Here is a 27,936-nt window from a genome sequence, read left to right on the forward strand (position 1 = left end):
GCCTGGGAGGGAGATAAGAGCTGATGAGAGGAAGAGGAAGAGAGAGATAGGAAGAGGAAAAAGGTAGATATGGAGAGACAGGGACTTCTTTCTGTGGCATGAGTGAAAATGAAGGGGAGAATGAGGACAGAGTGGAGGGAGGAAGGGTCTCTGAACTGCAGAGACAAGTGCACCTACAACCTTTATCTCACCATGAAAACAACAACTGTGTGTTCACTCGGCCCATAGAGCAAATTGAACTGCATCAAACCAGAACAGAGGGCAGCCAATGCAACACATACAAAGGAGAAAGGGGGGGGGGGATACATCATGGGGATGCTGCGGTTAACCGGACTGTTCATAAGCACTACACTAACAGCTAATCAGGGCAGGATGTGTTCGGTTCCCAGACAGATCACAAACAAGCCTCAATGTTCTGTCAGGTCAGAGAAACACAGAGTGAGATACAATGATGTGATACTTTCACAAAAGGTAATCCTGCTGGAGAAAGATTAAAAAAAAGAGCATGATTATAAATAAAACCTGTAATTTAACCTGAGAGCTTATTTTAGGAATATTTTGACATTTGGGGGACACGCTTATTCGCTTTCTTACTGAGAGTTAGATGAGTTAGATGAAATTAGGGCCAGCAGCCGGTTATCTTAGGTTAGCACAAAGAACAGGCTAGCCTGGCTCTGTCCAATGGCAACAAAATCCCAAACCTGCACCTCTAAACCTCACTAATTGACACATTGTATCTTGTTTGTTTAAAAAAGTTAAGATGACATATTTTAGTTTTATAGGGTGGGTCATGTGCTGGACTGTTTCTATGATGGGAGCAGTGACTTCCTGAATTCTTGTTGTCACCAAACACCAAGTTTAAACTCTACAACCACCAAAGATCTCATGCATTTGCATTTAGCTGTTCATGGTAGGCAGATGATATGGTTGTGTTGGCAGACTGTGACATTAAACATGCACTGGGGCGGTTTGCAGCCGAGTGTGAATACTTCTTAGTCTGAGGCCATGGTTCTCTGCCAGAAAACAGTGGATTGCGCCCTCAAAGTTGGGAGTGAGACACTGACCCAAGCGAGGGAGTTTCTCGGGGTCTTGTTCATGAGTGTGGGTAGATAATTTATCATTTTTGCGGTGTCACCAGTGATGCAGGAGTTGTACCGTGCCGTTGTGGTGAAGAGGGAACTGAGCCGGAAGGCCAAGCTCTTGATTTACCAATCCATCTATGTTCAAACCCTCCCGAGGAAGAGCTGGAAAACGTTTCTGGGTAGAGGGAATCCTGGAATACCTTGCTAAGCCTGCTGCCCATATACGACCCAGCCCCGGAGAAGCGGAAGATAACGGATGGATGGATGGATGGTAGACAGAAAACAAACAAATGAGTAATTATGTTGCTAAAAGTGAACTCCGTGATGAACCGGTCCCTGACATCAGCAGATGCCAAAACAGATTTCCTTCAACAAATCAACCTGGGGAGAAAGCACGTTATAAGAAAAGGGTTGATGATGCATCATGACTCATCAGGTGGTATGAGGCCAACTGGCCATTGGTGACGACTTTCTAATCTGTAATCACCTAATGGTGCATCTGTCCACAAGGGCATCCAAATGAAACAAGTATCCCTGGGCAGGTAACCAAATGGTTTTAATGCTGCGTAAGGCCTGTCCACTTCTACTTTAAATCAAAATTTTGTTTTCAACAAGTGCTATATTCTAAGCACTGAACTTGAGTCACATCTTGCACGATATGATTTGTCACTGGCTCTCACCTTTTACATTGTCCACGTCCTGAGAGGCGATGACGAACCCAAAGCCCTCTCCTGGCTTCCTCCTCAGCTCCACGTCAAACCCTCGGAGCGGCCGAGTTTGTTCACCGCCCTGCCTCTCCAGACCTGAGTCAGGCCCTGTGACACCGCCCGCCTCGTCCTCCAGGCCGGTGTTCATCCAGTCTTTGGGTTCCATTGTCAGGGTCACTGGAATCGACTCCAGGAAACTGGTGCTCTGGACTAGCGGGGAGCGCATCGGGGCTGGGGAGGGAGGGTTGCTGATGGAGGTACGGGGCACATGCAGCACTTCTGGCAGCACAAAGGAGATGTCCGAACCAACAGGTGGAGGAGGGGGGTGGAGGAGAGGCGGGGGGAGTCTCCGATTAGAGCCGGGGGAGATGGTTGGATGATAGATGCCTAATAATGAGAGAGAAAATAACTGTGAGATACTTGTTTGTTACAAAAATGATTCTACAATGAATGCGAATCATTTACCTCCTCTGTAAATCAACAAGATGACTTCTGCCTGTTTGGTGTGTTCCTGGAGAACGGTTTGTACCTGTCAACAAACATATAAGTAAGTTGTGATTCATTGCAGATTCTTTGGATATATTTGACACCTTTTGAGGCAGTGCTCATCTCTTAAACTGAATAAATTCTTATGAAGCAAATAAGAAAATAATTTCTCAATAAATTATGATTATTTTTCCTCTACATTTTTCTTGTGACATACTGTGTAGTTTGATCTCTTCAGGCCACGAAAGACTATTCAAATGAACCATTTGAGAAGAAAAAATATCACACAATTATACTGATTACAACTATAACAAGTTCACATGACTTCTCATGATTTCCCTCCCATTTGGTCCTCCAGACCATTACCTGTGCAAAACTAAGACTCTGAACATCTGCTCCGTTGATTTTGACAATAGCATCCCCTGGCTGCAGGGAGTTGCACTGCTTCCTGTCCCAGACTCTTTCCACTATCGTCATCCTGCCTCCTGCACTGCCAGCTGTCACACTGAAGCCGAGTCCTTGGTCTCCTTCGGTCTGGGCCAAGGCCACTGGCACCAGCTCCCCTCCGCTGAAACTGCCAACTCCATTGCACACACTCATCGCCCCAGGGGAGGACACACTGCTGGGACTCGCAGTGGGGCTGGTGTTGGCATGGAAACTGTTGAAGCCGTGGTAATGGCGGGGGCTGTCGGGGGTGGGAGGGGGTCTGAGGTGGGAGGTATGCGGTCTGAAGAGGCGGGAGTGAGCGCTGTGGGGGCCCCCGGGGGAGGAGGAGGGCCTCCTCGGTGACTGAGGCAGGGGAAGCCGGGACCCCGACAGGGTGCAGGTGGACAGGTCACTCTCAGACGACTTCAACGTGCCGAAACGATAAGGATGAGGGGGCGCTGAGAGGGAGTTGTTGTTGTGATTACGGCCCATTGATGCCCTGATGAAAAAGAATGTGAGGAGACAAAATGTTAGAGCTGCAACTAATAATTATTTTCACTATCAATTAATCGGCCAATTACTGTGTCGATTAATCGTTTAGTCTATAAAATGTCAAAAAAAACATTTCATTGACTATCATATATGACAAAAAATTACCACATCTACCATCTAACATCTTGGAATTGGAATGATTAATCAATTACCAGATTTTCCTCAAATCTACTGCACAGCAGCCTGTACAATATAACACCAATCACGTATATAAAAGATCACCAGGGATCATCAGCAGATGCCACCTGCCAAATAATTGTTAAAAAGCAATTTCTAAATTAAAGTTACATGTATTTTTCCATATTTCTCTTGTCTAGTATAACTGACCTGTGTTTACAATTCTAAAGCGTGTTCAGGTGAGGAAAACGTAATTTCAGACCCTGTACAAGATTTTTGAATCACTTTAAAAAGGCATTACAAACGGAATCTCCTTTGTGCTGGACATGTAGGTGTTACCTGTGTGAACCAACAGCAGAAACAACTTCACTGTCACTCTGGCTGGCGAGCGTTGGGTCAAAAGACTGCAGCCTGGCCAAACTTCTCAGTGAACGGGGAGGACGCACAGGCAGGGGAGAGGCAGAGTTGCTCATACTGGAGCGTCTGTATAAGGGCGACTGTTTGGTAGCAAAAGACATGGCATTTCCATTGGCGTCTAGAGTCACCCCTGGTTCCATGTAGCTCCTGTCACCGTGGACCCCGTTATAGTTAAAGTGATAGGTGGGGGGAGTGGGTGTCGGGAGGCGAGGTAGTTGGTGAAGAGGCTGCGGCTGGGTGGTGGTGGGTGGTCGTATTGGGTCCCCGCTGTCCAGTAGCGTTGGCGGCGGCTGCTTGGGACAACCATCAGGGGTGTAGAGCATGGGATACCCTCTTCTAACCTCTACGTCCACACTGTGGCCCACAGGGACCGACTTCAGCATCTCTACCACCTCTTTGTGAGACACTCCCAACACACAAACGTCATTGATGTACACCAGGATGTCCGCTAATAAAGCAAAAAAAAGAAAACACATGGTTAGAGGTATCGAGACTTTTATTTTTAACTTTTACTTTGCATTTTTAATCATCTGCAGCAAAATTACACACCTTTAGTCAATCTGTTTTTAAATACTACCGCGTGAACCTTTGTGACCATTTTCATATGCTTGAGTGTGCAGATAAATGTAGTTTGCAAATGAAACACTGTCTGTGTGTTTTGTGTGGGTGTGGACTAATCCAAACAACTAATCCCTCTAAACCTATTAACCGATATGAACTAGATCAGCCCCTGCTGAGACAGCTTGTGCCGTGGCTTCCTAGAGTGGTAATATCTGCCTGCATGGGGTTTTTGTGTTAGTGTGTGTGTGTGAAGTGGATGTGTACCGTTGCATATGCGTGTGTTATGATAGCTTGACTATGGTTCGCTAGCCCTGAGGATTAAGGACTGATTGTGATATGCAGTTGCTGTGGGAGATCAGAATCTCAACGATTGGAGACACAGAAATAGAGAGATGTTGAAACACACCGCTGATCAAAATATGTTATTTACACTTTTTGCAAGATTCCAGAAACCATATTTACAGCTCTCAGTCTGCAGATATGTCTGAGAATGTGTCTCTTATCATCTCACACACCTGTCTTACATTTCAGATAGCCTTCTCATGCAGTAATTGTCCCTGGTTGATTGTATTTATACCTGTTTTGAGTGCTGAGGGTCCACTTTCAGTCACACTGTAGACCTGGAGGAACTCTCTTGGCCTGCTGCCCCCGACAATATTGAAACCAAACCCCCTGGAGCCCTTGATCAAGTGCGTGTGCACAGGGAAACCCCTGAGCTCCCCAGGCTGGTCCGTGAACCCTGGTAGTAACCGAAAATACAGAGAGACAGAGAGAAAGCATGAGATAATGAGGATGCTTACCTCCAAGGGAACATTGTAAAAGTCTTCAAGGTATCAAGGATAAAAAAAACAACAACAGCTGAGTAAAATCAGAGAAAGAGATGAGTGGTAACAGTTTAAGTCCTGTGTGTTCGTATGACTAAATTGTTCGAACCGACGGGTTTTAGGAGTGAGGGGAAAAGAGAGAGAGAGAGTTGAATGTTGCAAACCAATCGCCAGATGGCTTTTAGCAAAAAATACCTATAAATAAGTAGACATGCACACGAACCAAAGTGTTTGGTGGAAAGATTGCATTAAAAGCAGAATCCATTACAGACTACTTCCTTAAAATCATCCACGTAATCCATTAGATTGACCCAACTCGGCACTGCAATCTGGAACTTTTATTCACGGTTTACTCTCACCTTGCATTAAAAAAGTTATTTTCGATTTAATTCTTCGTTCTTATTTTAGCCCTATGTTTGTTAAGTGGAGCATCATTTTAAGTTGCATAAATACAAACACCCTGGCCATATTGGAGATTATAACACTGTCTGCTGGTGAGGGAAGTGTACTGCACTTTACTGGGACAAGCTGGAATCACAGCACCGTAACAGATGGCTTCCTTACAATTTGCAATCAGCCGTGTCAGTCAGACATCAAAAATTAGATTATGTCCTTGTTCTTTTAACAGCAAATCATGTGACCAAATTATGAAATTAAGTTGCCAGTCACATGCCATCCACGTGTCGACCCTGCCAGGCACAGCAGCGAGTCTGGCTCTTTGCCAGCAGCTCCAAGCTTTAGGCCTTAATCACTTACACGTCTCCGTTCAGCTAAAAAGCTCATTCCATCTCATTTGACTCGAACAAGCTGGCTCTGTCTGTTACTTCCGTTTCATTCTTGACAAATATATGAATGCGTCATTGAGGCTGTTCCACAGTTAAATGTGTTGCAATAATTACATCCAGAAAAGAAAGAAACAAACAGAGAGGCTCACACTCATATTTGTAGACGGTCTCCCGGCTTGAGCCTCGAGGACTCCGCCAGTTGCTCCTCTTGGGGTTGCGACTTGAAGAGACAAAGAAAAACAGAAACAAAACAAAAGATTCCCTCTTCAGAAACATAACAGCGCTGGGTATAATTTGACAGGATTGGAAATGAATAACAGAGATGCCTGCCACTGTCGTGACAATGTTGCATAGCAGCTTTTGCTGTTTTCAGAGCATGTTTAAAGGAATAGTTGTACGTGTTTTTGGATACGCATATTCGCTTTAGATAAGAAGATTCATTAGCTTAGCTTAGCATAGACACTTTCAATCAGAACCTCTAATGATCTGTCAATAATATGCTGTGTCTTTTTGACTTTTCGTAACTGTCTTGAGGGTAAGATATGCCAACCATCTCGTGGCTTCATATTTAGTGAACAGATATGAAAGCGGTTTTGATCTCCTGATCTAACTCTCTGCAGGAAAGCGAATAAGCTTAATGAGCGTATTTTACGGAATGTTGAACTATTCCTGAAAATTTGAGGAGAACAGGCAGATACTCACTCTATGTAGTGAGACTCTCCTGTGTCACTGAAGGCCTGCTCCCAGTGATCAGGCATCACACCTCTCACCCTGGCACCGCTTCTGCTGCCGATGATCCCGTTCTCTAGAACACGACCATCCCCGCTGCTGGACGCCCGAGGCCGCCCGGGGGACCGATGGCTAGTAGGAATGCTGCTGCTAACACCTGCAGAGCCTCCTGTAATTACAGTGACAAGATAGAGTGTTACAAATCTAAATTGAACAGTGATATACTATTTAACAGATACAGAAGGTAAAAAAGTTTCTCCTGCTGTCTGTTACGACTTCATGCCGCCAATTCGATGTCAGGCAAAAAGACCTGAGGTCAGCATCCCGGCCAGCTTTGTCCTCCCTCTAAGGAGGCGGAGTGTGTGACCATGCACGCCATACTACCAGCGGGGGGAAAACAGAGCTTCTTCTTTTTTTTTTTGCCCAGCTGTCCTTGTAGCTGTCCTTCAGGTGTGAGCTCCAGCATAGATCTGAGAGATGTAGGACATAACACGGGGTGTCCTGAGTCCCGCTGTACACGACAAGTGATGCTGAACCCATCCGCCCACATAGTATCACTTCAGAAGATGACTCAGCAGAGGTCAGGCTGTTGGATGGCTCTCTCAAACTCCATCCTGCCTGAATTCACTCCTCCAATCCAGGCTGCCTGCTTCCCTACCTGCCGGTTTAGAACACATCTCTAATGATCTGGATCTCTGCCTGCCTGCGTTTCTCACCTCCCACTCTGCCCGCCTCTCCCTTATCTGCTGTACCATTCTGGCTCCCTGCCTGCCCCTTTTCTAACACTCAGCCTCCCTACCTGCCTCCATCGCCACCCTATGTCGCGGCCTTGCTCCCTTACCCTCACCATCTAATCTCATACCCGCCTTCTGTTCAGCTTGTGTGTTCTGGATTATTGTTGCCATCACTTCTCCAACTCTCCAATACTGCCCTCATGATTTTATCTGCATAGCTGATGTGATTAACACTGGCAGAAAGTGCAGTTTTGAGGTACTTGTACTGTGCATCAGTACTTCTATCTTACGCAATGCCATTTCATAAAATATTGTACTTGTTTTTGGCTTGTGATCTCTAGTAAAAAAACATTGTAGTTGGGGCTCCTTGTCACATTTCTGATGATTTCTGATGAGTTTTTACCAGTATTCTACCATCATTGAGACATTACCTCTCTTAACATCTCAGATGTTGCTGTTTTTTAATGACTGTTGAGGCCCAAAGAGGTCAAATTAATAAATATTTCACTAAAAGGCAAAGATTAGAGAAAAGTCAACAAAATGAACACACATTTTGTAGCAGAAAAATGTTTTTTCTTCTTTCTAACCTCATTAATCATCTCACCACGACCCCCTCTCTGACCCCTGTATGGAGGGACCTTGGACTACCAGGTTAGGGACCACTGGACTAAACTAATTACATGTCATTCACAGCCGACATTATTCTGTGAGTATTTTGTTGATAATACTTCTGTACTTCTGTTGTATTGGTATCTGAATACGTCTTCTACCACTGGTTATAAATAAGCTTTTTAAGACTTCTAACATTACAAACTATGTCTGGTACAATGAGTCATCCATCACATCTAAAATAGAAAAAGTAAAAAACAGAAATCTGTAATGACCATGTTTTGGCTGTTCCAGTGGCAAGTGAGATTTAATTCAAACTCAAACTTTCCCCACCTCCTTATGTGCACACTTGCCTATCTGCTTACCTCCTTGCCTGCTCAACCTAAGGCAGCCTGACCTTCCTTTGGAGGTGATACAGCAATCGATGAGGCCACAGCCCCACTGAGACTTTAGAGCATACTAATCGTGATAATGATTGATTCATTTGAGTATCAGAGACTGGAGCTATAGATAGAGGGACAATGCAGTATTTAGCTCCTGGCTACTGTACAGGGCTTAAGAGATACGTTTTCTAACATCGATTATGTCTGAAAAAAGGGTCCCAATGACCATGTAATACTCCACTTTACATGTATGACCTTGCCCACCCACGTGGTCATATACACCAGGTTTAGATATACTTGCCTGACAGACCTGAGTCTTCCTCACTGTTCTCGCCGTCCTCTGCTGCCTTCTCTAGGTTGCTGAGTGATTTGCTGCGTGTGCGGAAGTTTCTGAGCAGGTTGCGATGTTCCTGATAGGTGATGGGGGGGCTCTCTGCACTGATGTGAAGGGGCCGAGGTGTGCCGTAGTAATTACCTGAGACACAAAAGGACGGGAGGAAGGCGTCTTAAGAAATGGCATTGCAATCAATGAACACAGCAAACTGTGGAATTGTGTGAAAATGCCGTGTGTTGTAACACACCGTCAATGTGCAATGTTACTGAGTTCCAATCTGATATGAAATAAAATATTTTATATTCAGATATTGGTAACAGTAGCAGGCTGGGTTCATGTCATTATGAACACAAACAGCACATACTACACTCCTGAATGTATGGCCCCTGATAACATCTACTGTGTATATTCTATACTCTCAGTTCTAGCCATCTGCTCCAGCTGCTAAAGAAGAAATGAAATTAACTCCACCCCCTCAATTTGGTGCATGGAGATCCAAATGGGTTGAGGGGAAACATTAGATTACTGAACTCCACAACAAGGTCACCAGCCGTCACCATTTACTGCGGTTTCTGCAGGCTACTGCGCGCACAATGCTGCTTATACTCCCGATTGCTTTGCTGTAGGGATGTGTCCGTCAATGTCGCATGGAAGGCAAGTGAGGATGACATTTATTGCACTCATTAAACTCTTAGAAATTATGGATGCTAATGTATGGAGGCTTTATGATCAGAGGTAGCACTCTGACCCTCAGGGGGGAGGAGTCTGCGGGGTAGATGGGAGCTGAGCAACTCCTGACGGCATTACTACGGCATAAAGAGATGGCAACTGACTGTCTCTTTATGAACTGTGTAAAGCTCATTTATAAATGCTAGACCGGCTCTGTCCAAATGTAACATAGTTTACTATCACCTCTAATGCTCAACATGTTTTATCTTCTGGTGGCCAGTTGCGTAAACTTAGTTTCAGGGGATTCTTGCAACTGTACCACATTCTTGAATCGTTTCTGAACATCTTAAATGGTTATAACGACTGTTGGATTAATGCTGTTCACCTTTTCTGTTATTTTCTCTCATACTTGGTGAAGCGCAATTGTTATTGTTATAACAATAACAATAACAATTGTTATTGTTGCATCTGCCATTTTTTCTCTTCTGTGAAATATCCTATTTCACCCATAATGCATTGGTCTTACATTTGTCCCTCATAAGGAAGCTTTATGCAACAGGTACATTTAAGTATATATCAAGTCTGACTTATAGCTATGTTTAAGACAACGCCTAGGTCTATTTATAAGCAATTGGCCCCTGGAGTCTTCATCAACCTAAGGTTAACAGACAACCAGCAGAGACTCCAATAAGTCACTGTTCCTATCCAGGAAATAGCCTGGCACTTGTGAAACCACAACTTGACATTTTTACCCTTTTTTATGCATTGAAACATTAATTAGGTCTGTTGAGCCTTAGAGGTGCTGGTTGAGTCAACCTCACCTTTGGACTTTCCACTCTCCAGAAGTGCTCCCAACTCCTCCAAGGAGAAGAACTCCTCAATGGTGACAAAGTTGTAGTCTACACCTGCGATTTCCCCATCTCTAGGCTGTCTGGTTGTACCTAGGAGAGGCAGACAACAGGATATACTGTATTATGTCATACATCTGAGCCACGAGGATAGAAATACCGCCAGCTCAAGCATGGATGACATGTCAATTAATCACAGCCTCTTCCTCTCATCGTGGGTCATGAATCTTTATTTTGTGTTTAAACAAAACAACAACTCGGCAAACTATAAATAGTCCAAGCATTACAGTTTGACAAATTACACAGAGATAGTCCAACGAAAAGCAACAACCTCATCTATTCAGGTTTTATCTAAAGTTATAAACGATCTTGAAAGGAGTTAAATTGTGTTGCAGCATAAATTGATGACAACAATTAACAAGTGACCTCTTTAATTACAGCGTTTGGTTTTCGATGTAACGTCAGTCGCGGGTCAACAGAGCATCCACCCACAAACCAAAATGTGCCCTTTGGCATGAAGAGCATGATGATGACATTTACCCGGCTCCCTTTATTATGGAATCAATGAGAACATAATTAAACATTAATAAGACACTGTGAAAGTCTTAAAGTCGTTCTATCACTATTGCAATGATGGAGCACTCAGATGATCAATGTTCTGTCATCATAATTGATTCACATTGACCTCATTATTACACAATCACTGAGTCTCAGTGTTTGCTGTGTTTTGACCACGATCGTCTCACCATTAAATACATGTGCAGGCATGTAGTGTGAAGTATATCACATTTTTATACGACTCGTGATGTCAAATTTGATGGAATGATTTTAATTAGCAAATAAAACTACAAGGCGCCCATTCTGACCTTGAGACAAGCAATTCCTTTCCCAAGACAAAATTGCACCAAGCCCAAACTAAGGACAAATCTCCGTCCTTCTCCTGGAGGACCACATGTGTTGTCGGTAGGAGGGAGTCACACCCGGATACCCTATAAAACCCGTGATTAATGCACCGCTGTCCTGGGAGCAGCTCTTCCAGCCAAAATGACACATGCAGGACTGCACAGAGCATGCACGCAAACACACATAGGCCAAAAACAAAACCTACAATGAACACTCACACGCACTACAGCCAACTCACAGTTGTAGACACACAAACGGTAGAGAGCATGAGGCATCTCCATCAGCCTGACCTCTTCTTTCAGAAAATAGTGAAAGGTGCCCATCACTATTTAGCTGGAGTCTGGGACATTTTGAATGTTTGGCACTTTTGCATGAAAAAATGACACAAGCACTTCTTAAACACTGTCTAATTTTATGCAGATCGACTGGCGATGAGTTTCCCTATGTTGTGCTCTGTGCTTCCCAGCGAAGAGACGGTTTTCTCTAGAGAAATTTGACCCTCACTTCCCGGCTCATTAAGACACCGTCTGATGCTTTGAAGGGGAATTAGAAGGGCTGATGTGATTGTGCCATCATCATAGCTTGCAACAACTCCACCTGCTTATACTGTATAATGAATTCAATCCACTTTGTGTTTGCACCACCAAAAAACGCAAATTTTACCGAAAATTAGAGGTCTCTGCTTCTAATTCTAATAAATTGTGTAATTCTTCACCTCCCCTCAGGACACACAGTATCTCTCCAGCTGATATGGTGCGAGGCAAGAATTCATTATCTGTGCACCCTCCTAGGAAATATATATGACATGTCAGCGGGGTGGGACAGGATGGATTATTGACATCTTCTTCTTTCCCGCCTGTCCCTGTAGGCGCCGCACACTGATCCCCAGGGAGAGGGGTGAGGGAGGGATTGAAGAGGTAATTACACAGAACTCGGTATCAACACCCAGAGAGAGCTGTCTGTCAAGATCATTGCACACAAATAGCTAACAAAGAATCCCACAGTTGAAAAGGCCACAGACGGTCTTGCCTGACAAATCCGGAGCGAGCACATTAACTCAATGATGATATTTCTTATCTCTGACTCACTCTGAAGACAATTAGAGAAGTCCTTTATGGAGGCGACAGAGAAACACAGACAGCCTTGAAACCATGACATTGGCTCTGAATCATCCAAGGGCACATGTACAAATGATTTGTGCAATTATACAAATATGGATGGGAAAGTTCAGGAGGGTTAATACAAGGTCTTGCACACAGAAATAATATGAATGGGGAAACAAAAATAGAGTCGTTTTCATGCTTATATAATAGAAAGCTTTGTTATATAAAATGGTTTGTTTTAGCGCACTGCACATGAACACTACACATTTACCTGCATAGTAAACATCCTGTCTGCTTCAGTAAGAGCACACAGCGCCATTAAACTGCAGATGGCCCCTCCTCCACTTTGGCACTAATAGACATTCGCTTTTAATTTAATTCCAGCCCTCCCGTCTAGATTATTGATACTGTAGCCTGCATTTACTTAATTCTGTCATTCATTTCCATTTTTATGCACTGCCCTCCTGACTGAGCCTTTGTAATGATATGTATTGCATCACTGCCAGCTCCAACATCAGAGAACATTGTCTCATCAAACGGATTCAGGGACTGACGTACTCTCTAAATAGCACAGTGATACTAAGCCACAGTTTCAGAAGAGCTCTGAGGCCTCGTCAAACTACCTTTGCTTCCTTAAACAGTCATATAACAATCAAAGACTTAAGCTTCGTGAGCCATTGAGGCTGATTAATCCTTATCTCAGGTAATTTAGATTTGATTAATCGACAAAATAACAAACTACAGCAAAGAGTCTCCTGAGACAGGAGGAACATACATATGATCCTGAAGGGGGCCACAATGAGCCACTGATGAAAACTCCTCCGTATCAAGCATAGCTGCCTCCTCGACGTAAAAACAACAAAACGACAAAAATAAAAATATGCTCCTCTATATCTACGAGTGGTCTGAGAATGAGAAGCAAAGGTTTCCAAGCTGTCTCGGGATCAAGCTAGAGTGCGTGCGTTGGTATCGGCACGAGAACAACGGCATCTTACTGTGACATCTCCAGCAGATCAGAGGATTACACACCCGGAGGGCTGAGCCTGCCTTGTTGTCACTCTCACTAAAAGACAGAACTCAAAGACGGGAAGTTGTTCCCAAAGTTTGACACCACCGGCAGGGGAAGGCTGGCCTGCTTAATGTAGTATATTACAGCATTGTGCCAATAAATACAGTGTATATACACCAAACATCGACTTACTGATTTTTCTAAATTGGTATATGCCAATCCTCTTTATTCTTATTCTGAAACGGCTAAAAGCTCTGATATTTATTTGGCCAATTCACTCCCTGAGCAGCTGCTTGTAGATGCACGCATGCAGGGCTAAGTAATGAGAAAGCTTCATATGAATAAAGCTGCAATTTTACCATAGTGCGAATATGCATGCTGTACATGAAGAGAGACAGTTTTATCTTTCTCTGCACCATCATGGGAGTTTTGACCTGGGCCTTGTTCTGTCAGCCAGTGCGTTGTGTGTTGTGGTGGCAGACTGCCCCACATGACCTACTTCCTGGACTAAAGGAGAGATTAGCGACAACTCCACCCTGCCACACAAGGTTAAGACTGCGGACACACTAGGTGGTCTGTCTCCTCCGTACTACCACCTGAACAGAACAAAAAAAAAAAAAAAAACAGAACAACGCAAGTCAGAAAATTACATCACAGGCACAGATCTTTCTGAGAAAAACCCTGCACGGCTGCTATATCCTCTTGCCCTCTCCAGTGACGTCATACTATAGAGGATTAAGATAGCAACAGATGTACTACAACTAGCTGCCTTTGGCTGCCATTGTGCTTGATGCATAAGCATCTACTTGTGTAGACTATGGGCCTCTTTTTCAGGGGATGATACAAAAGCTGCACTGATAAAAAAAGAACCTGTCAAACAGAATAACCACATTTAATACCACCACCCAAACAAAGGAATAGCCTGGAGCACAGGGGTGGGGATTGTAAGGTGGAGACTGCCAATGAGGATAAACCCAGCAACAATACAGAGTGTTGCTATGGAAATGTCCAAACAGATTGCACATACGGTACATGTTCTGTCTCACTTTAGTCGTATAACCAGGCCGCTATAATGTGTCAATGTTTTTTCTCATTATTTCATCTTCAGTTCTGGTTGCATACAGTAACACAAGGAAGTGTGGGAAACAGTTCTGTGGGCTTAGGAGCCAATTAACACCAAATTATTCACATGGCGGCAACAACAAGATGTGTTATCAAAGAATTAATGAGGACCGTAACTTAAAGAGTAACTTCAGTATTTTTTAACCTGGACCCTATCAAGTTTTTGAGAGTGACTTTAAAAAAAAATTGATCCAGTATTGAGGAAAACTAATACTACGCTACTAATAGTGCTGTTTTTTTTGTCACTGACGGGCTCAGATTGTAATTAAAAAATAAGTGTCGGACAAAATTATGGAAAGGATCTTACAAATTTTTTATTTACTTTTTTGCTTGATCTGATCTGTTTGTTATTATGTTTCACTCTGAGAAGTCTCGTTCTGAAATCTTGCGTCACATAAACATTGTCAAAATTAGCAAAATATTGAGCCATGACATTGAAAATCTTTTAGATAATACCAAGCTATTGTTTCTGCTCTCCAACACAACAAACTGACACAATAACAAACAGAAAGCAAAAGGTAAGAAAGACGTTTTATCAGTCAAAAAACAGCACTTTTAGTGGACATAAATTGACGGTGAGGAGTTGCTGCGAGCGATAACATTGCAGCCTGTTTAGTGGCTGCTGTCTGAAGCTGGACCAATTTCAAAGATTGTTGTCCCCATTAGTCCCTTTGACACACTGAGACATGGGAAAATAAGGTCCATGTTGAAAAATACCAAAGGTACCCTTTAAGAGCGATATGCCTGAGTGGATTAATATCATGAGCATTGTGAAAATGTACTTGATATTTGTCTTAAACCTGAAACATACAGTATATGGGCACCAGCACAAAAATCTGCACAGGTGACTTAAAGGACGTACTTAGACACAAAATATAAAGACAAGGTTTATGGAGAGAAACAGTGTATTGAAGGCCGGAAGAAAAGCACAAAATGGGACTCACAAGGTACAGCGCGGAGGTAGAGGTTCTCTCGGATGACCTGCTGAAGTTGGCTGTCCAGCGAGCTGGGCGTGAAACATTTGCTCAGATACAACCTGAGATCCTTGCACAATGTGGAGCCTGAGGGAAGGGCAAAGATACAAGTGTGGCAGGGAGAGGTTGAAGCAGAGAGAGAGAGAGAGAGAGAGAGAGAGAGAGAAATTAAGAAATCAGCTCAGTAAGCACAAGCACTCTGATGCTGTATATTCACTCTCAGATTTGTTTGTAGACCGTAAAATAGAGACTGAAGTTTATTTAAATCTTTACTGCTGCCAGGCTTGATTTAACACGAGCATTTTACAACCTAGGCTTTCACATTCACACCTACTGATCTGATATCACCTCACAGATCCTGAGTATGAAATGTGTTTTCCCGACTCCCTCATGCATATGTAACAACCTGTGGGTTAATTGCTGCAGACACAACAGTTGAGGCTGTCACCACGTCAGGCAGAGCCCCTCATGGCGGCTAAGCTTCCTCTATCTGATCTCTCAATATCATCTCAAGTGCTTTACGGCCTCTGATGACAGGTCACTTGCTGTTATGGATTGGCTGAGAGCAACTCTAGCTTGACAGACGACCACTCTGTCGGTGCTTCCCTTCCAGGCTGCTGCCCAGCTATCCACACGCCCGTCACCCCCCTACCCCCACCGTCTGTTACAGCGGCTCTGCCCAGAGGCAGATTGAATTGTGTGCTATTAAAAACCGTCACAGCGGTAGAACTTTATTACCGGAGGCAGTCATCTGCATGTACATAGGACTGAACCTAGCCAGCTGCCTTTTAGGGGAAATGATGGCCTTTTGTTCATTATGTTATAAAACAGCTGCTGTTGAAGAATGTTGAAGAGCATAATTCAGATCTCATCATCAGCTCTCACATATGGGCTACCATTAAAGCAAGGTAGTGAGGTGTCAAGGTTAAAAGAATACAAAGAAGAGCTATAGGGCAATGCTGAAACCACAGATGGAAACTTTAAATTTGATGGACAGATGGTATTACTAGTCTTTGCTTTTGTCCACAGAGCGCCAGTATTAGCGTTAAAACCTTTAAACTGCTGCCTGCCTCTGGGGAATGCAGCCTGGTGTCCTGTATTTCAGAGGAAGTTGTAGTGGAGGTAGGAGGAGGTGTGGTACAGCAACACGGCGCATCAGCTCATCCATCACTGTCCACACTACACGCAGTCGAGCTGCCCAGCGAGGGCCGGGCCGACTTCAGAAATGATAATGGATCTACCAGCAGCAGAGGAACCAGGAGCAACGGTCCCCATCTACACCCGGCGGCCAAATCAGCTATCAATCTGGCAAGCAAGGCCATCGGGAGCGGCGGTCAGGTGACACTCGGGAGACATATTGCTCTGTTCACAGTCAACAAAGACATCCGTTCCCCCGGCCTCCTGTTCTAAACATCAAGGCCTCCTGCGGGGTGACAGACAACTTTATCGCCACACTCTTGTCATGTGTCATCGGCAATTTTGACCTCCTTCCCACATATTGACCGATCGCCTTGACATATCCAGACTAATTGACGAGTGCAAATCGGTATCAGAATGCTACAGGCTGCAGATTGGGCTTGTGAGAGTCAGCTGAGGGTCATCGGGTAACATTATTATGGCTGACAGCTTGGTCTCCAGTGCACCAGATTGTTTGGGTGTAGTCCGATGAATGTATAAGAGCAATGGTGCGAAACATAAACAGCAACAAGTTAGAATGTCTGCAGTGTTAGGGAGAGAAGATTTAAGGCATTATTATGGGCGATGTGTAATACATAAATGCCCTTAGCAGAAGGAGAGGCCATGCAGTCTGTTATGTTCACACCTCTTCTTGACTGTGTGCTGATTATTTACACGTCCAACAAAACAATGAGCTACAGACTAATGCTGAGTCATACCTGGTGACACAGTTTTGATGCGGATTGGATGAGGGCAGGAGTTGAGGACACCACGGACATCTCCTAATGTCATTCCCAATACCGGTGTTCCCCCAATCTCTAGGATGACATCCCCCACTGTGATTCCACCTCCTGGAGCCGACGTGACAAAAGGAAACTCTCCATAGTCTGCTCCTCCGCCAATGGCGATACCCAGCTCCCCCGACGAGTCCAGCAAGGGGACGAAGCTGTCCTGCACCCTGGAACGCCAGTGCAGCTTCTTCACCGCTGTCTTAGACATGGCAAAGGAGCTGGAGAGGAAAGCAAAACAGGATCGAAGGGTGAGCAGAAGGTGTGAGACAGCACAAAAGTGTCAGTTACAAAAAAATCTCGGGAAATATCCTGTGACTTCAGGCAGAAGGTTGTTTTGCTGTTTAACCTTTTTCAGTTGTCGATGTCTGAGGTCTGGGGAGTCGTGTTCAGATTTAGCAAAGGTCATGAATAATTCCCAGCCAAATGGGTGAGGATGTTTTGTCACTGAGAGCATGGCAGCCTGGAAGTCAGGAACAACACAACACATGGGAACTGTGCCTTTGTTTTATGCAAACACACCACAGCACAGTGCAAGACTATCCACCCACAAAGAACAGATAGCCATCCTTGATGTTGATTGCACTTGCTGCAGGGCAGGCTGATGTTATGTTTCCAGGTAAACACACAACATAGGAGTTAGTGCTCATTCGATAGTGCTCATTCGATAAAGGTACGGGTCGTTGATTGAATGCACAAATGTTTCGACAGGTGAGCTCAGCACCTGTAGCTGCAGTGACACTGCAGTACTTTCTGTATGTGATGCATGATGCTTTCAAACAAATATAGATCGTTATAGATTTTTCTGGACAGTGAATAATTACCCTGTTGGTATTCTTCAGGACAGATTCTTCCATTGTTTGCTCAATGCGTTTTGCGGCAACATGTTTCCTGGGGAGCAGCTGTGTGTTTGTGTGTGTGGGGCTGAGGATGTAGCTGACATGGTGAAGATTTGTTTGACAGCTGTGATGTCCGGAGAGAGCGGACAACGTTCCTCTGACGTCCTGTGTGTGTCACCTTGACACACACAGGACAACAGAGGTGGGGTAACAGAATCCAAAAGACAAACATGGCATGTAAACAACAAATGTATAGTTTGACATTTTGGGATATATGATAATTAGCTTTCTTGCCAGGAGTTAGATGAGAAGATTGATGCCACTCTCATGCCTGTCCGTTAAATGTGAAGCTGGAACCATGGGGACCGTTAGCTTAGCTTAGCATAAAGACTGAAAACAAGGAGTTATGTCCAGGACGCTACACCGATAAATTGGCCAGGCCAATATATCACCCGATATAAGCTTATTGCAGATATACTGTAATGGTTTATATGTTGGTCCATATATATAACAAGCAACTGAAGTGAAGAAATGTCAAAATAGATCTGAGGTAATTTAGAGACAGCGTCTACATCAAATCTGTTGACCAGAGAGAACAAATCTATGGGATCAAAAACAAGATATTTAATGTGTATCAGTGAGCTTGCTGGTAGGTGGATTTTGCCAGGCTGTGTGTTTCACTCCTGCCTTCTCTCTTTATGCTCAGCTAAGTGAACCATCTCCTGGCTGTATCTTTACATCCAAAGATCAGGTACGAAAGCGGTATTGATCTTCTCATCTAAATCTGGTTAAGAATGCAAAACAAATCGTATTTTCCCGAATGTCAAACTATTCCTTTGAACTTACACCTACACTGATACAAACTTGCTTGAAAGCAATATTCCTCATGGACAATCCTGATCTCCAGTTCCATCGTGGTCAGGAGATTAGCAATTACACATCACTTCACCAAGATCCAATCCTCTTAACAACTGTGTGACTATGACGACCCACGGCAGGGCGGGGATAAAACGCCCAAGGCTTCCCTGAGTGCAACACCGAGCCCAGCCTTAGCAGGGGCACCCTGGGTCCTTTGGTCCAGCAGGCTTAATGAGACTGCTTTGAAGAGTGAGAGACGGACAGGATATAATAATAATCCTTTTTACACTTGACTGGTCATTCAACTGGCAGATCTGACAGGGATCCTCTTCGTCCAGCCTCTCTCCTACTGCTGGACTAAAAGAAGGGGCTCCCCGGTGGCTTTTTATATACAGAGACGGACAAAAGGGGGAGGGGAAGGCAGGGAGTAGAGAGAGATTAGAAGAGAAAAAGCAGAAATAGGGCGAGAATGAAATATGTAACTTAGATGGCTTGTATGTGCTGTTTTTTTTGCCCAGAGCACAGAGGTCAGACAGGGATCGTGAGGCACCACACCGCCTGAGGTTGACATCGGACTCACTTGTTTGACCTTGCAGGACTTCAGCTCAGGCGAAGTCCTGAGCTGAAGCAGTCAGATTTTAGGAAACGGTTGAGCTGGTTCATCGAGAACCGCAAAACGCACAACTTGCATTTCAGTCTTGTTTCAAAGCCTGTCACTGTTGTTGTAGCACATTTGAACAAAACACGATTAAACAAGTAGTGCAGTTTACGCCGCCATGTTTCAACCAGAAATTATGCTTATCACTTCATCCTTGCCAAAAAACCTGCCCCCAGTCCCTCTCTCTCTACCCCACTGTGAAACCTTCTGCGGCTACACTGTCGACCTGCAGCCCCAAAGCCGGCCAGCCATCCACCCACACAGACAACACAGAAATAATGCTTGCATTTAGTATGTCGTGAGAAGAGAATAAAAACAAAGGCATCGACTTTTTCCATCTAATCATATGCAACGATTCTCCATGCGCATCAATCCTGAACAATCATTCTATAAGCCGTTAGTCTCTTCATGCTTTATCTAAAGATTTCTCAGCAATGATTGAAACGCTTAGAATACAACAACTGATAGGTCTGGAGGATTACCCGGTCCTGTTGGGCCTACACAGTCACAATGTGTGTCTATGGACACAGTGTATGGACACAGTGTGTTGCCCGAGCTGTAGCTGTTGTCTTTACCCCCTGCGTCTGATGGGGGTTTAATGAGCCCCAGCCTGTCATGTCCGCTGAAGCCTGGACTCGTCCCTCCGCAGACACACCCTGACGCTGCTCTGACACTGCTCCACTCTGATGTTGGTGTTGATGCTACAAACGGGCCACTGCACGCTCATCTTACTGTGTGCACTTAAAACACACTGCTAGGTTGCCATCGAGTCTGGGGAGGAATGCACCGTTTGTCACAAAGTGATCTTAACAGATGAGAGAGTGGCGTAATTCTGTGACATTGATTTGCAAAGAATGCAATTTGAATGTAATGTTGCCCTGTGATTTGCTTTAAGAACAAAGAAAGCTGTCATACTGCACTTCTGCACAGTACAATGATGACCTTCAGTCACTCACAGTGTTTCAATTTGAACAAAGCCACAATGCTAACGTGGTGATGTTTAGCAGCTATAATGTTCACCAAGTTCACCATATTAGTTTAGCGTGTTAGCAGGCTCACATTTGCTAAACAGAATGGGGATTAATAAAGTATATTTTCTAATATCTTCTTAATTAGCAATAATAAGCTAATGGGATAGATATATTTGCAGGTATTTGTTGTTACGCAAATTAATGAAAAGCACTAGATGAAAAGTCAGAGGATCACCAAAGTTATTACCATTTATCCCGAGGAGAACAAATGTAACACAAATGTCATCCAATAGTTGTTAAGATATTTCACTACAAACATGTCAACCTTATGGTGGCCCTAGAGGAAAAGCCAGGGGATCATGAAAGAGTAGGATTCATCATCTGGGAACCATGAATGTCTGCAGATAATTTGAGATATTTCACTCTCAAAGTGGTGGACCGGTCGTTATTGCAATCCCAAGGGCCGGGTCACGAGTGTGGCTAAAAACAGCATATGCATTACTCCAGATGAATTATATACAGCCAACAACATATTAGATATGGAGGACATGGTTTCAAGGATATCTAGCCCTATAAAAAGAATGCTCTATTGAGATTTCTGACCTTTAGGTCAGGAAAGAGCTGACCAACACATATCTTGTTTCACTGACTTCTTCTTCAGCAGCGACCTGCTCAGGATTTCTACAGCCTGCAACCCCGGCCTTCCAGTGTAATTTCAAACCACAGCAATCTGTCAGTGGCAAAACACACATCCTCTTGACTTCGAGGCTATTCTTGGGAGTTGTTTTTATTAATTTACTTGCAATATTTGTTTGAATCAGAAGGCATAAAGCAAATGCTGAAGGCTATAATGAATCAGTGTGTAGTATAAACAGCTGCCCCACACGGTGTTTTTCTGTTTGAAATGTGCCTTTTAGCCCTGAATTATATAAATACTCGCTAGTGGCATCCAGAGAACATTCATTGTTTGTAGTTAATTAACCGCAACAATTACATTTTCCTCGAAAAGACAAACTGTACTTTAAGCTTCATCTCAACAAACTCAACATCCCAATTGTTGCACTGTAATAGTACCTAAAGGCGCAGCAGTGATAATGCTAAAATTACCCCGAACAAAATACCCCGAGCAGCTCATAGTCATGAGCGAAACATCTTCTTCATACAGGACGGACTAAGTAAGCTGTTACTTCAGGTCAGATCTCGAGGGTTTTAATTTATTAAGGTTACACAGATGAGCTTTGCTGTGGAGCTCAATAATTCAAAGTCAACTTGGAGCAACGAATCAAGGACATGAGGGAATAGCATTTGACATTGGAGTAGAGAGCGTCTCGGAAGACCTTCAGGAAAAAAAGGGGCATGGGCAAAACACATCAATTAAGACGAGTGAATAATTGAATTGCTCGGTAGAAAGTAGCTCTGTCAAAGTGAAGAAGAAGAAAACAACAAAAACTTGTCTCGACAGATTTATCCAGCAGGGTGAAGTCAGACGTGCACACACTTCCTTTTCAAACCGTATTTTAACACAACTGCACGACTTTCACCATCATTCCTGCAGCTCAACACCTATTCTAACATCCGCCCGCATCAGTGGCATCAGTGAGGCTTTGTGGGGAAAGCAGTGACTGTCAGCTCTCGTGATTCTCCCCATGTTCCTGATGTCTATCTAGATGCCGGCCCTCATCCCAATCAAAGCCGTCTCTCAGCTGGTAGCTCGCTCTCTGACATAATCGGCTTTGACCGCAGCGGAGTTTGTGAAACTTCTGCAAAGATGGGAAACTTTCACACAATCAGCTTTTGCCGTGAGATTCTGCTCTAATTCGGCTCTTTAGTCTGAACTGTTAGTGTTCATGTCACTGAACAGCTTCTCTGCACTACATGAGCAGCGGAGACAGTCTACGCTCATAAAAGCTTCTGTTGGTTTGACTTGGTGGAGCCATTGTTCCCTCTCTTGTCTGCAATCGCTTTCCGCTCTGAATGAGGTCTACAGTAATGAAATTAGCCGGTTGAATTGGCTCAGCTAGAACGCTCTCTGATTTTATGTCAGCTTATTTGGTATTTTTTGCATGCTCACTCAAAGTTCAGGACAGCGAATAGTTGTCTTTCCTAAATGTGAATTTTAGAGAATATTGATGGACCGACTGTGTGTTTTGTCAGTCAGGATGAGACCAGCATGCCTAATGGCTACATTTGTTGGTCTCTCTGCAAGTGCAGAGACTCAAGGTTCTTTCTCAGTCTGTATAAGCCAGACAAAAGTCAGTATGACTGGTGGTTACTTAATAAAGTGACCTCATGCACTGTTACTACATAAGTAAAGGTAAACTTTAAGAGAGCAATCCTCAGTACACAGGGGTCAGTGTGAATGATAGCTTAAAACACGAACAGTGATTTTGTTATTTGCTGATTCATTGATCCACAAATAACCGAAGATTTTGATAATCAAGTAATCATTTGAATCATTCAACAAGGAAAATTAATAAATATGTTTTGCTAATCTTCCTTCTTAATATCATTGTATATTGATATTGATTATTTTCAACTTAACGACGAATCGATTAATTGAAAAAGAATCGATAATTGAGTAATAATTAGTTGCAGAAACATTATTTAATGGGAAAGCATTATACTAGGGCTGCTTTCACTACTGATTCATTTGTTTATTTAAAAAAAGAATCCATTCATCTAAAAAATTTGAGATTGTGAAAAATGTCCACTAACAATTTTTAAAGCCATATACGTAGGTGACGTCTAGTTTTCTGTCACAAAAGACAAAGAAAACCAGCAAATCCTCCAAACTGAGGAGCTGGAACCAGTGAAAGTGAAACATTTCTGTTTAAAAAATGACTGAAATGATTAATTAATTATCAGAATGGTTGCTGATTAATTTTAAATCCAATCTTAACATCATAAAATTTTCACGCATTTCCACCAATGATATCAAAAATGGCATAATGAAAATCTCGGAATGTCTGAGTTAGCCCTCGAGCTGCAAAGCAGGTATTTTGTGCCAAGGGGAGGTGAGGAAAACCCAAAACCCAACCCTTAACTTGAACCCATCCAACATATCAAACACATAAGCTCATCTCTTCACTCCAACCTGTGAAGCGCACTGCTCCTAATCATGAATATCTTCTTAAATAACTAAGACTGGTGGAGGAGCAGGCATACGGAAATGAGCGTTCTCACTGCTCCGATTTCGCCGTCTTATCTGACTTCAGTGCCCTGACCTCTCCCGCCGAACATTTACACCGAACTGTGCGAGCAACGTGGGGTGCACTAAAGCTTCGCCCTGATGCTCACTCACTTCCAAATCTAGGGCACGGGAGTGCTCAACACAAAACAGACAGCAGTGGCAGATTTAAAAATAAAAGATTAAATGCTTGTGGGTTGAAAAAAAACACAAAAAAAACAAAAACACAAAATATCTCCGTGTGTCGTACACGGTGGCGTAGACGCTCGCAGAAACTCTCTCTCAATTTAAACTCAATACATGAGAAAGCTGATAAGAATACATGGAATGGAAAGGACATGCCTTGTTCTCTGCACGCCATCAATAAACCCACAATCTACTCCAGTGTGTGATTTTGTTAAAGCTGCTCTTGTGTTGACTACATACAAAGGGACTTAGCGTAAGATTGAAACATACATGAGCATTGGAGTGACACACAAACACACACACACACACACACACACACACACTTGGCAGGATAAAACAGGCTCGGTGGTGTTCCCTTTGGGCAAACGGTATCTTATATCGTCGCAGGATCAAGGTTAAGGCAGGGGGCACGTTAGCGGGGCATGTTGTGTACACACTGCTCTTCTTGAGGAACACCACTGAATGACAACAGGTCCTCTCACTCAATCTGCCAGGATGCATTACAGATCAGAGATGAGATGCTGGCTCCTATCAGGGAGGGAGAGAGCGGTTTAATTAAACAGAGCAAATCAGCTTTTCAACAATGATGATGGATAAGTGAGTAAGAAATGGGGAAAGCGGCAGGGGGGGGGGGGTTCGTGGCGGCTTTGAAGGAAAATGGAATAAAACAGAAGAATCAACACAGAGGTGGGTGCTGTAACCTTATGAAAGACTGGCTGAAATCATAATGACAAAATGAAGTATTCATGAGGAAGTGGAGGGGAAGTTCAGTTCACTATAATGAGCATTTTTGTGAGGTCGCAGTTTGGTAACCTAAGCAGGCCTTTCAAGTAAGTGTGTGTGTGTGTGTGTGTGTGTGTGTGTGTGTGTGCGTGCGTGTGTGTAAGATAGTGCTGATTCAGTAGGGATGGGTGAAGGTGACCCTCACCTGCTCCTGCTGCCTGTCTCACCACCTGATATTGATTCCAGTGTTGTCCAACTCCGATCTGACTCAAGGATACATGGATTCATTGCCGTCTTGACATTTCAAATATGGCACTGTGTATACTGTAACTCCACAAACTGTCATTGATTAGTTATTGATTTGCCACCTAAGTCCGAGTCTAACCACTTAAAAAGCATCTTATCCAATCCAAATTGAATCTCGATGTATCGAGGCAGGGACACGGGCAAGCATGGGAATGTTGTTGAAATTTCACATCAGACGGCACATGAACTGTTGAGGACTAAGAATAGTGCAGGCTACAACTGCGGAATCTAAATGCAGTGGCTGGGAGCAAAGGTTTGGACCACAGATGGGAGAATATGCCTGCATAGCCCTGCCCTGTCAAGGGTAAACTGCCTTGCATGCACACACACACAAATGGACACTTTGTTTTTACCACACCTTAAGACAGCAGCATTAATATGCATGATGCCGAAGGACACAGGAGGTACATAATTAGACAATCAACAACTCCCAGGTGACGTGCATTACTACGACAGGAGGACAAATGCACCTCGTTTCATCCTGAGAGCGGAGTCGTGTTCCTCCTTCGACATGTTCGTCGACATGCGTTTGCACTTACTGGTGGTTCAAACTTGGGCTGAGAACTAGAATCAAAGAAGGAGAAACGCAGAATAGAACCACAAGCCTCTGCTGAGTTACAGTGCTGTGCTGAGGGAAAGTAAGCAGTGTGAGGACCAGAGCGGCACGAGAGCATGGACAGTCGAACAGCACACGTCTCTCCTTGCCTTCCAACAAATTAATGATTCATTACAAGAGTATAACCTTGACTGCTCTCCAAATCCAGAGCAAATGCACACTATTGAGTCAGGGTCAAACATCCATCACTCCAAAACAAGCACCCTGTATCGAGCAGGGACACACCCTAAATGAACAGCAACAACACACATACACGCACATGAACAGCTGCAAGGCACACTACACACATGCTTGCACACACACCTGGCCGTGAACTACAAAGTACATTTCGCAAGTCGGTCTATTTCTCAAGGCAAAATGGGCACAGGTGCAATGAACATGGGCTTGTGTTTGCATGTGATTAAGACAATTTCTGGAGCGCGAGATTGAAAAAGTAAAAACAAACAAACATTTACAAAAAAAACGCCTCAACAAACTTTTCAAAATGTAATCATGTCACACACACACACACACACACACACACACACACACACACACACACACACACACACACACACACACACACACCTGCTGTTAAAGGAGGTAAAGTTAATGTCAAAAGGATTCTTATCTGCCACCATCATCACAAACCCACATTGTTCTTTCACACACACTGACTATAGTTTACATGCACACACTCTTTCACCCACACCCTCTAGCTCTCTCTCTCTCTCTCTCTCTCTCTCTCTCTCTCACGCACACACACACACTTGGATTACACACAACAGATTCTCATATTTCTCATAAATAGGGGAAATACTGACCTGCCTTGGCGCTGACACACACACATTCTTTTCAAGCAGTTCAGCCTTTCAAAGAGGATCCGTTTGAACGCGTCTATATACATCGACCCGACTGAGGTTAAATAATAGGACTTAAATAAATACGAGATGTTTACAGAGCAGCAGCAGCAGCAGCTGGTGTGTGATTAAAAAAAAAAAAAAGCAGTGTGGGAATGCAGTGATGTGGTACCACCGTATCCCAGAGAAAGTCAGGGGCGATGTGCGCGGCTGACGGGATATTTGGACAGTGATGCTCTGAGAGCCGTGGTGATCTTGTAGAGAGAGAGAGAGAGGAGAGAGGAGAGAGAGAGAGGAGAGAGGAGAGAGAGAGAGGAGAGAGAGAGGAGCGAGAGAGGGAAAATACTCACACACACACACGGGCAAACCTGACAGCGGCGGCTTACAAATTTAGCAGCTGCTGCATGTTATAGGCATGCTATAAACAACGTGGAGGATGGATACATGTCATGGAGGAAAGCGTGCTGTTTAACTTGTTGTAAAGTCTATCGGACAATATAAGTGCTGGACTTTCTTACCTTTCATGTTCGCTTTTCTCCTCCTTTAATCCATCCTCCTAGTCCTCGTTCAGCAGATCGTGCAGGTTAAATAATTACCGATACATGTTTTAATTATATTGCAGCGATCCGGAAAGAAAAGAAACGTTGCTTCTGTCGGATTGACCAGGTAGAGGTGTCATTGAACTGCAGGCGCGGTGCTCTCAGGGCGCGGAGCGTCAATTGTCGAACATCAGATTGGATTAGAAGAAGGCAGGTAGCACGTGCGCTCAGGTTGGTTATCTTGCTTCCAAAAAGGACATTTTTCAAGGAAGGAAACAACGGTAAAAGGCAAATGAGAAGGTTATCTTGGGAAGTTAAGGAGCCCAGTGGGGAGGGAATAAAAAGAGTTAAAAGTACCGCCCCTTTATTGTTCTCACACGGTGTACCTGCATCAGCAGCATCGCTTTTCGCTTACGAGTTACAACAAGGTCTTAAAGGCGTGAGAACCAGATTAAAAACCGTTTGAATATGTATTTGTTATTATGCTGTTATGGCGAGTGCCACTTGGTCACAGTCACAAATCTTCCATTTTAAAGGCTGCGAGTTTTAGTTTAGATACAACTTTAATGAGCATCGGACCCAGCCCTAACACATCAATAATTCTTATTTTTCAAAAATAGAATCGGGATTGATTTAAAAATAAGAAATTAGGCCCATGAAATAATGCAAAATGTCAAAAAAGAAATGAACAAAATGTACAGCAGACAACATTCTGCAACAAATGTAAAATTATCACAAAATATATATTATTCATATCATATTGAATTTACTGTTTTGACAATTCAGTCCACAAAATGTAATTTCATTATATATTTTTTAAGAACACACATATTTATATATAATTATAATTATATATATATATATATATATATATAT

The 27,936-nt window shown here is 43.6% G+C and overlaps 1 protein-coding gene across 7 annotated transcripts in view; it reads right to left on the reverse strand.

The window, feature by feature from the left end:
* The window catches only part of magixb (MAGI family member, X-linked b), a 34,636-nt gene extending 7,314 nt beyond the window's left edge, over positions 1–27,322 (reverse strand). For 5 of the 7 annotated variants that reach the window (XM_031845202.1, XM_031845207.1, XM_031845206.1 and 2 more), the window contains exons 1-12: positions 26,486–26,738; positions 17,270–17,559; positions 15,345–15,461; positions 10,237–10,356; positions 8,714–8,887; positions 6,660–6,855; positions 6,107–6,177; positions 4,926–5,087; positions 3,710–4,235; positions 2,642–3,200; positions 2,255–2,318; positions 1,763–2,176 (exon numbers count right to left, since the gene is read on the reverse strand). In XM_031845202.1, the coding sequence (XP_031701062.1) occupies positions 1,763–2,176; positions 2,255–2,318; positions 2,642–3,200; positions 3,710–4,235; positions 4,926–5,087; positions 6,107–6,177; positions 6,660–6,855; positions 8,714–8,887; positions 10,237–10,356; positions 15,345–15,461; positions 17,270–17,559; positions 26,486–26,568 (2,776 nt within the window). In that variant the 5' untranslated portion in view covers positions 26,569–26,738. Of the gene's footprint in view, positions 1–1,762; positions 2,177–2,254; positions 2,319–2,641; positions 3,201–3,709; positions 4,236–4,925; positions 5,088–6,106; positions 6,178–6,659; positions 6,856–8,713; positions 8,888–10,236; positions 10,357–15,344; positions 15,462–17,269; positions 17,560–26,485; positions 26,739–27,039 lie in introns of those variants that run through there. The other 2 variants (XM_031845204.1, XM_031845203.1) reach the window with 2 other exon arrangements.
* Positions 27,323–27,936: the final 614 nt, after the last annotated feature.

This window comes from Anarrhichthys ocellatus, unplaced genomic scaffold, assembly GCF_004355925.1.
Source record: "Anarrhichthys ocellatus isolate YVR2014 unplaced genomic scaffold, GSC_Weel_1.0 scaffold5, whole genome shotgun sequence".
In the NCBI taxonomy this organism is placed as follows: domain Eukaryota; kingdom Metazoa; phylum Chordata; class Actinopteri; order Perciformes; family Anarhichadidae; genus Anarrhichthys; species Anarrhichthys ocellatus.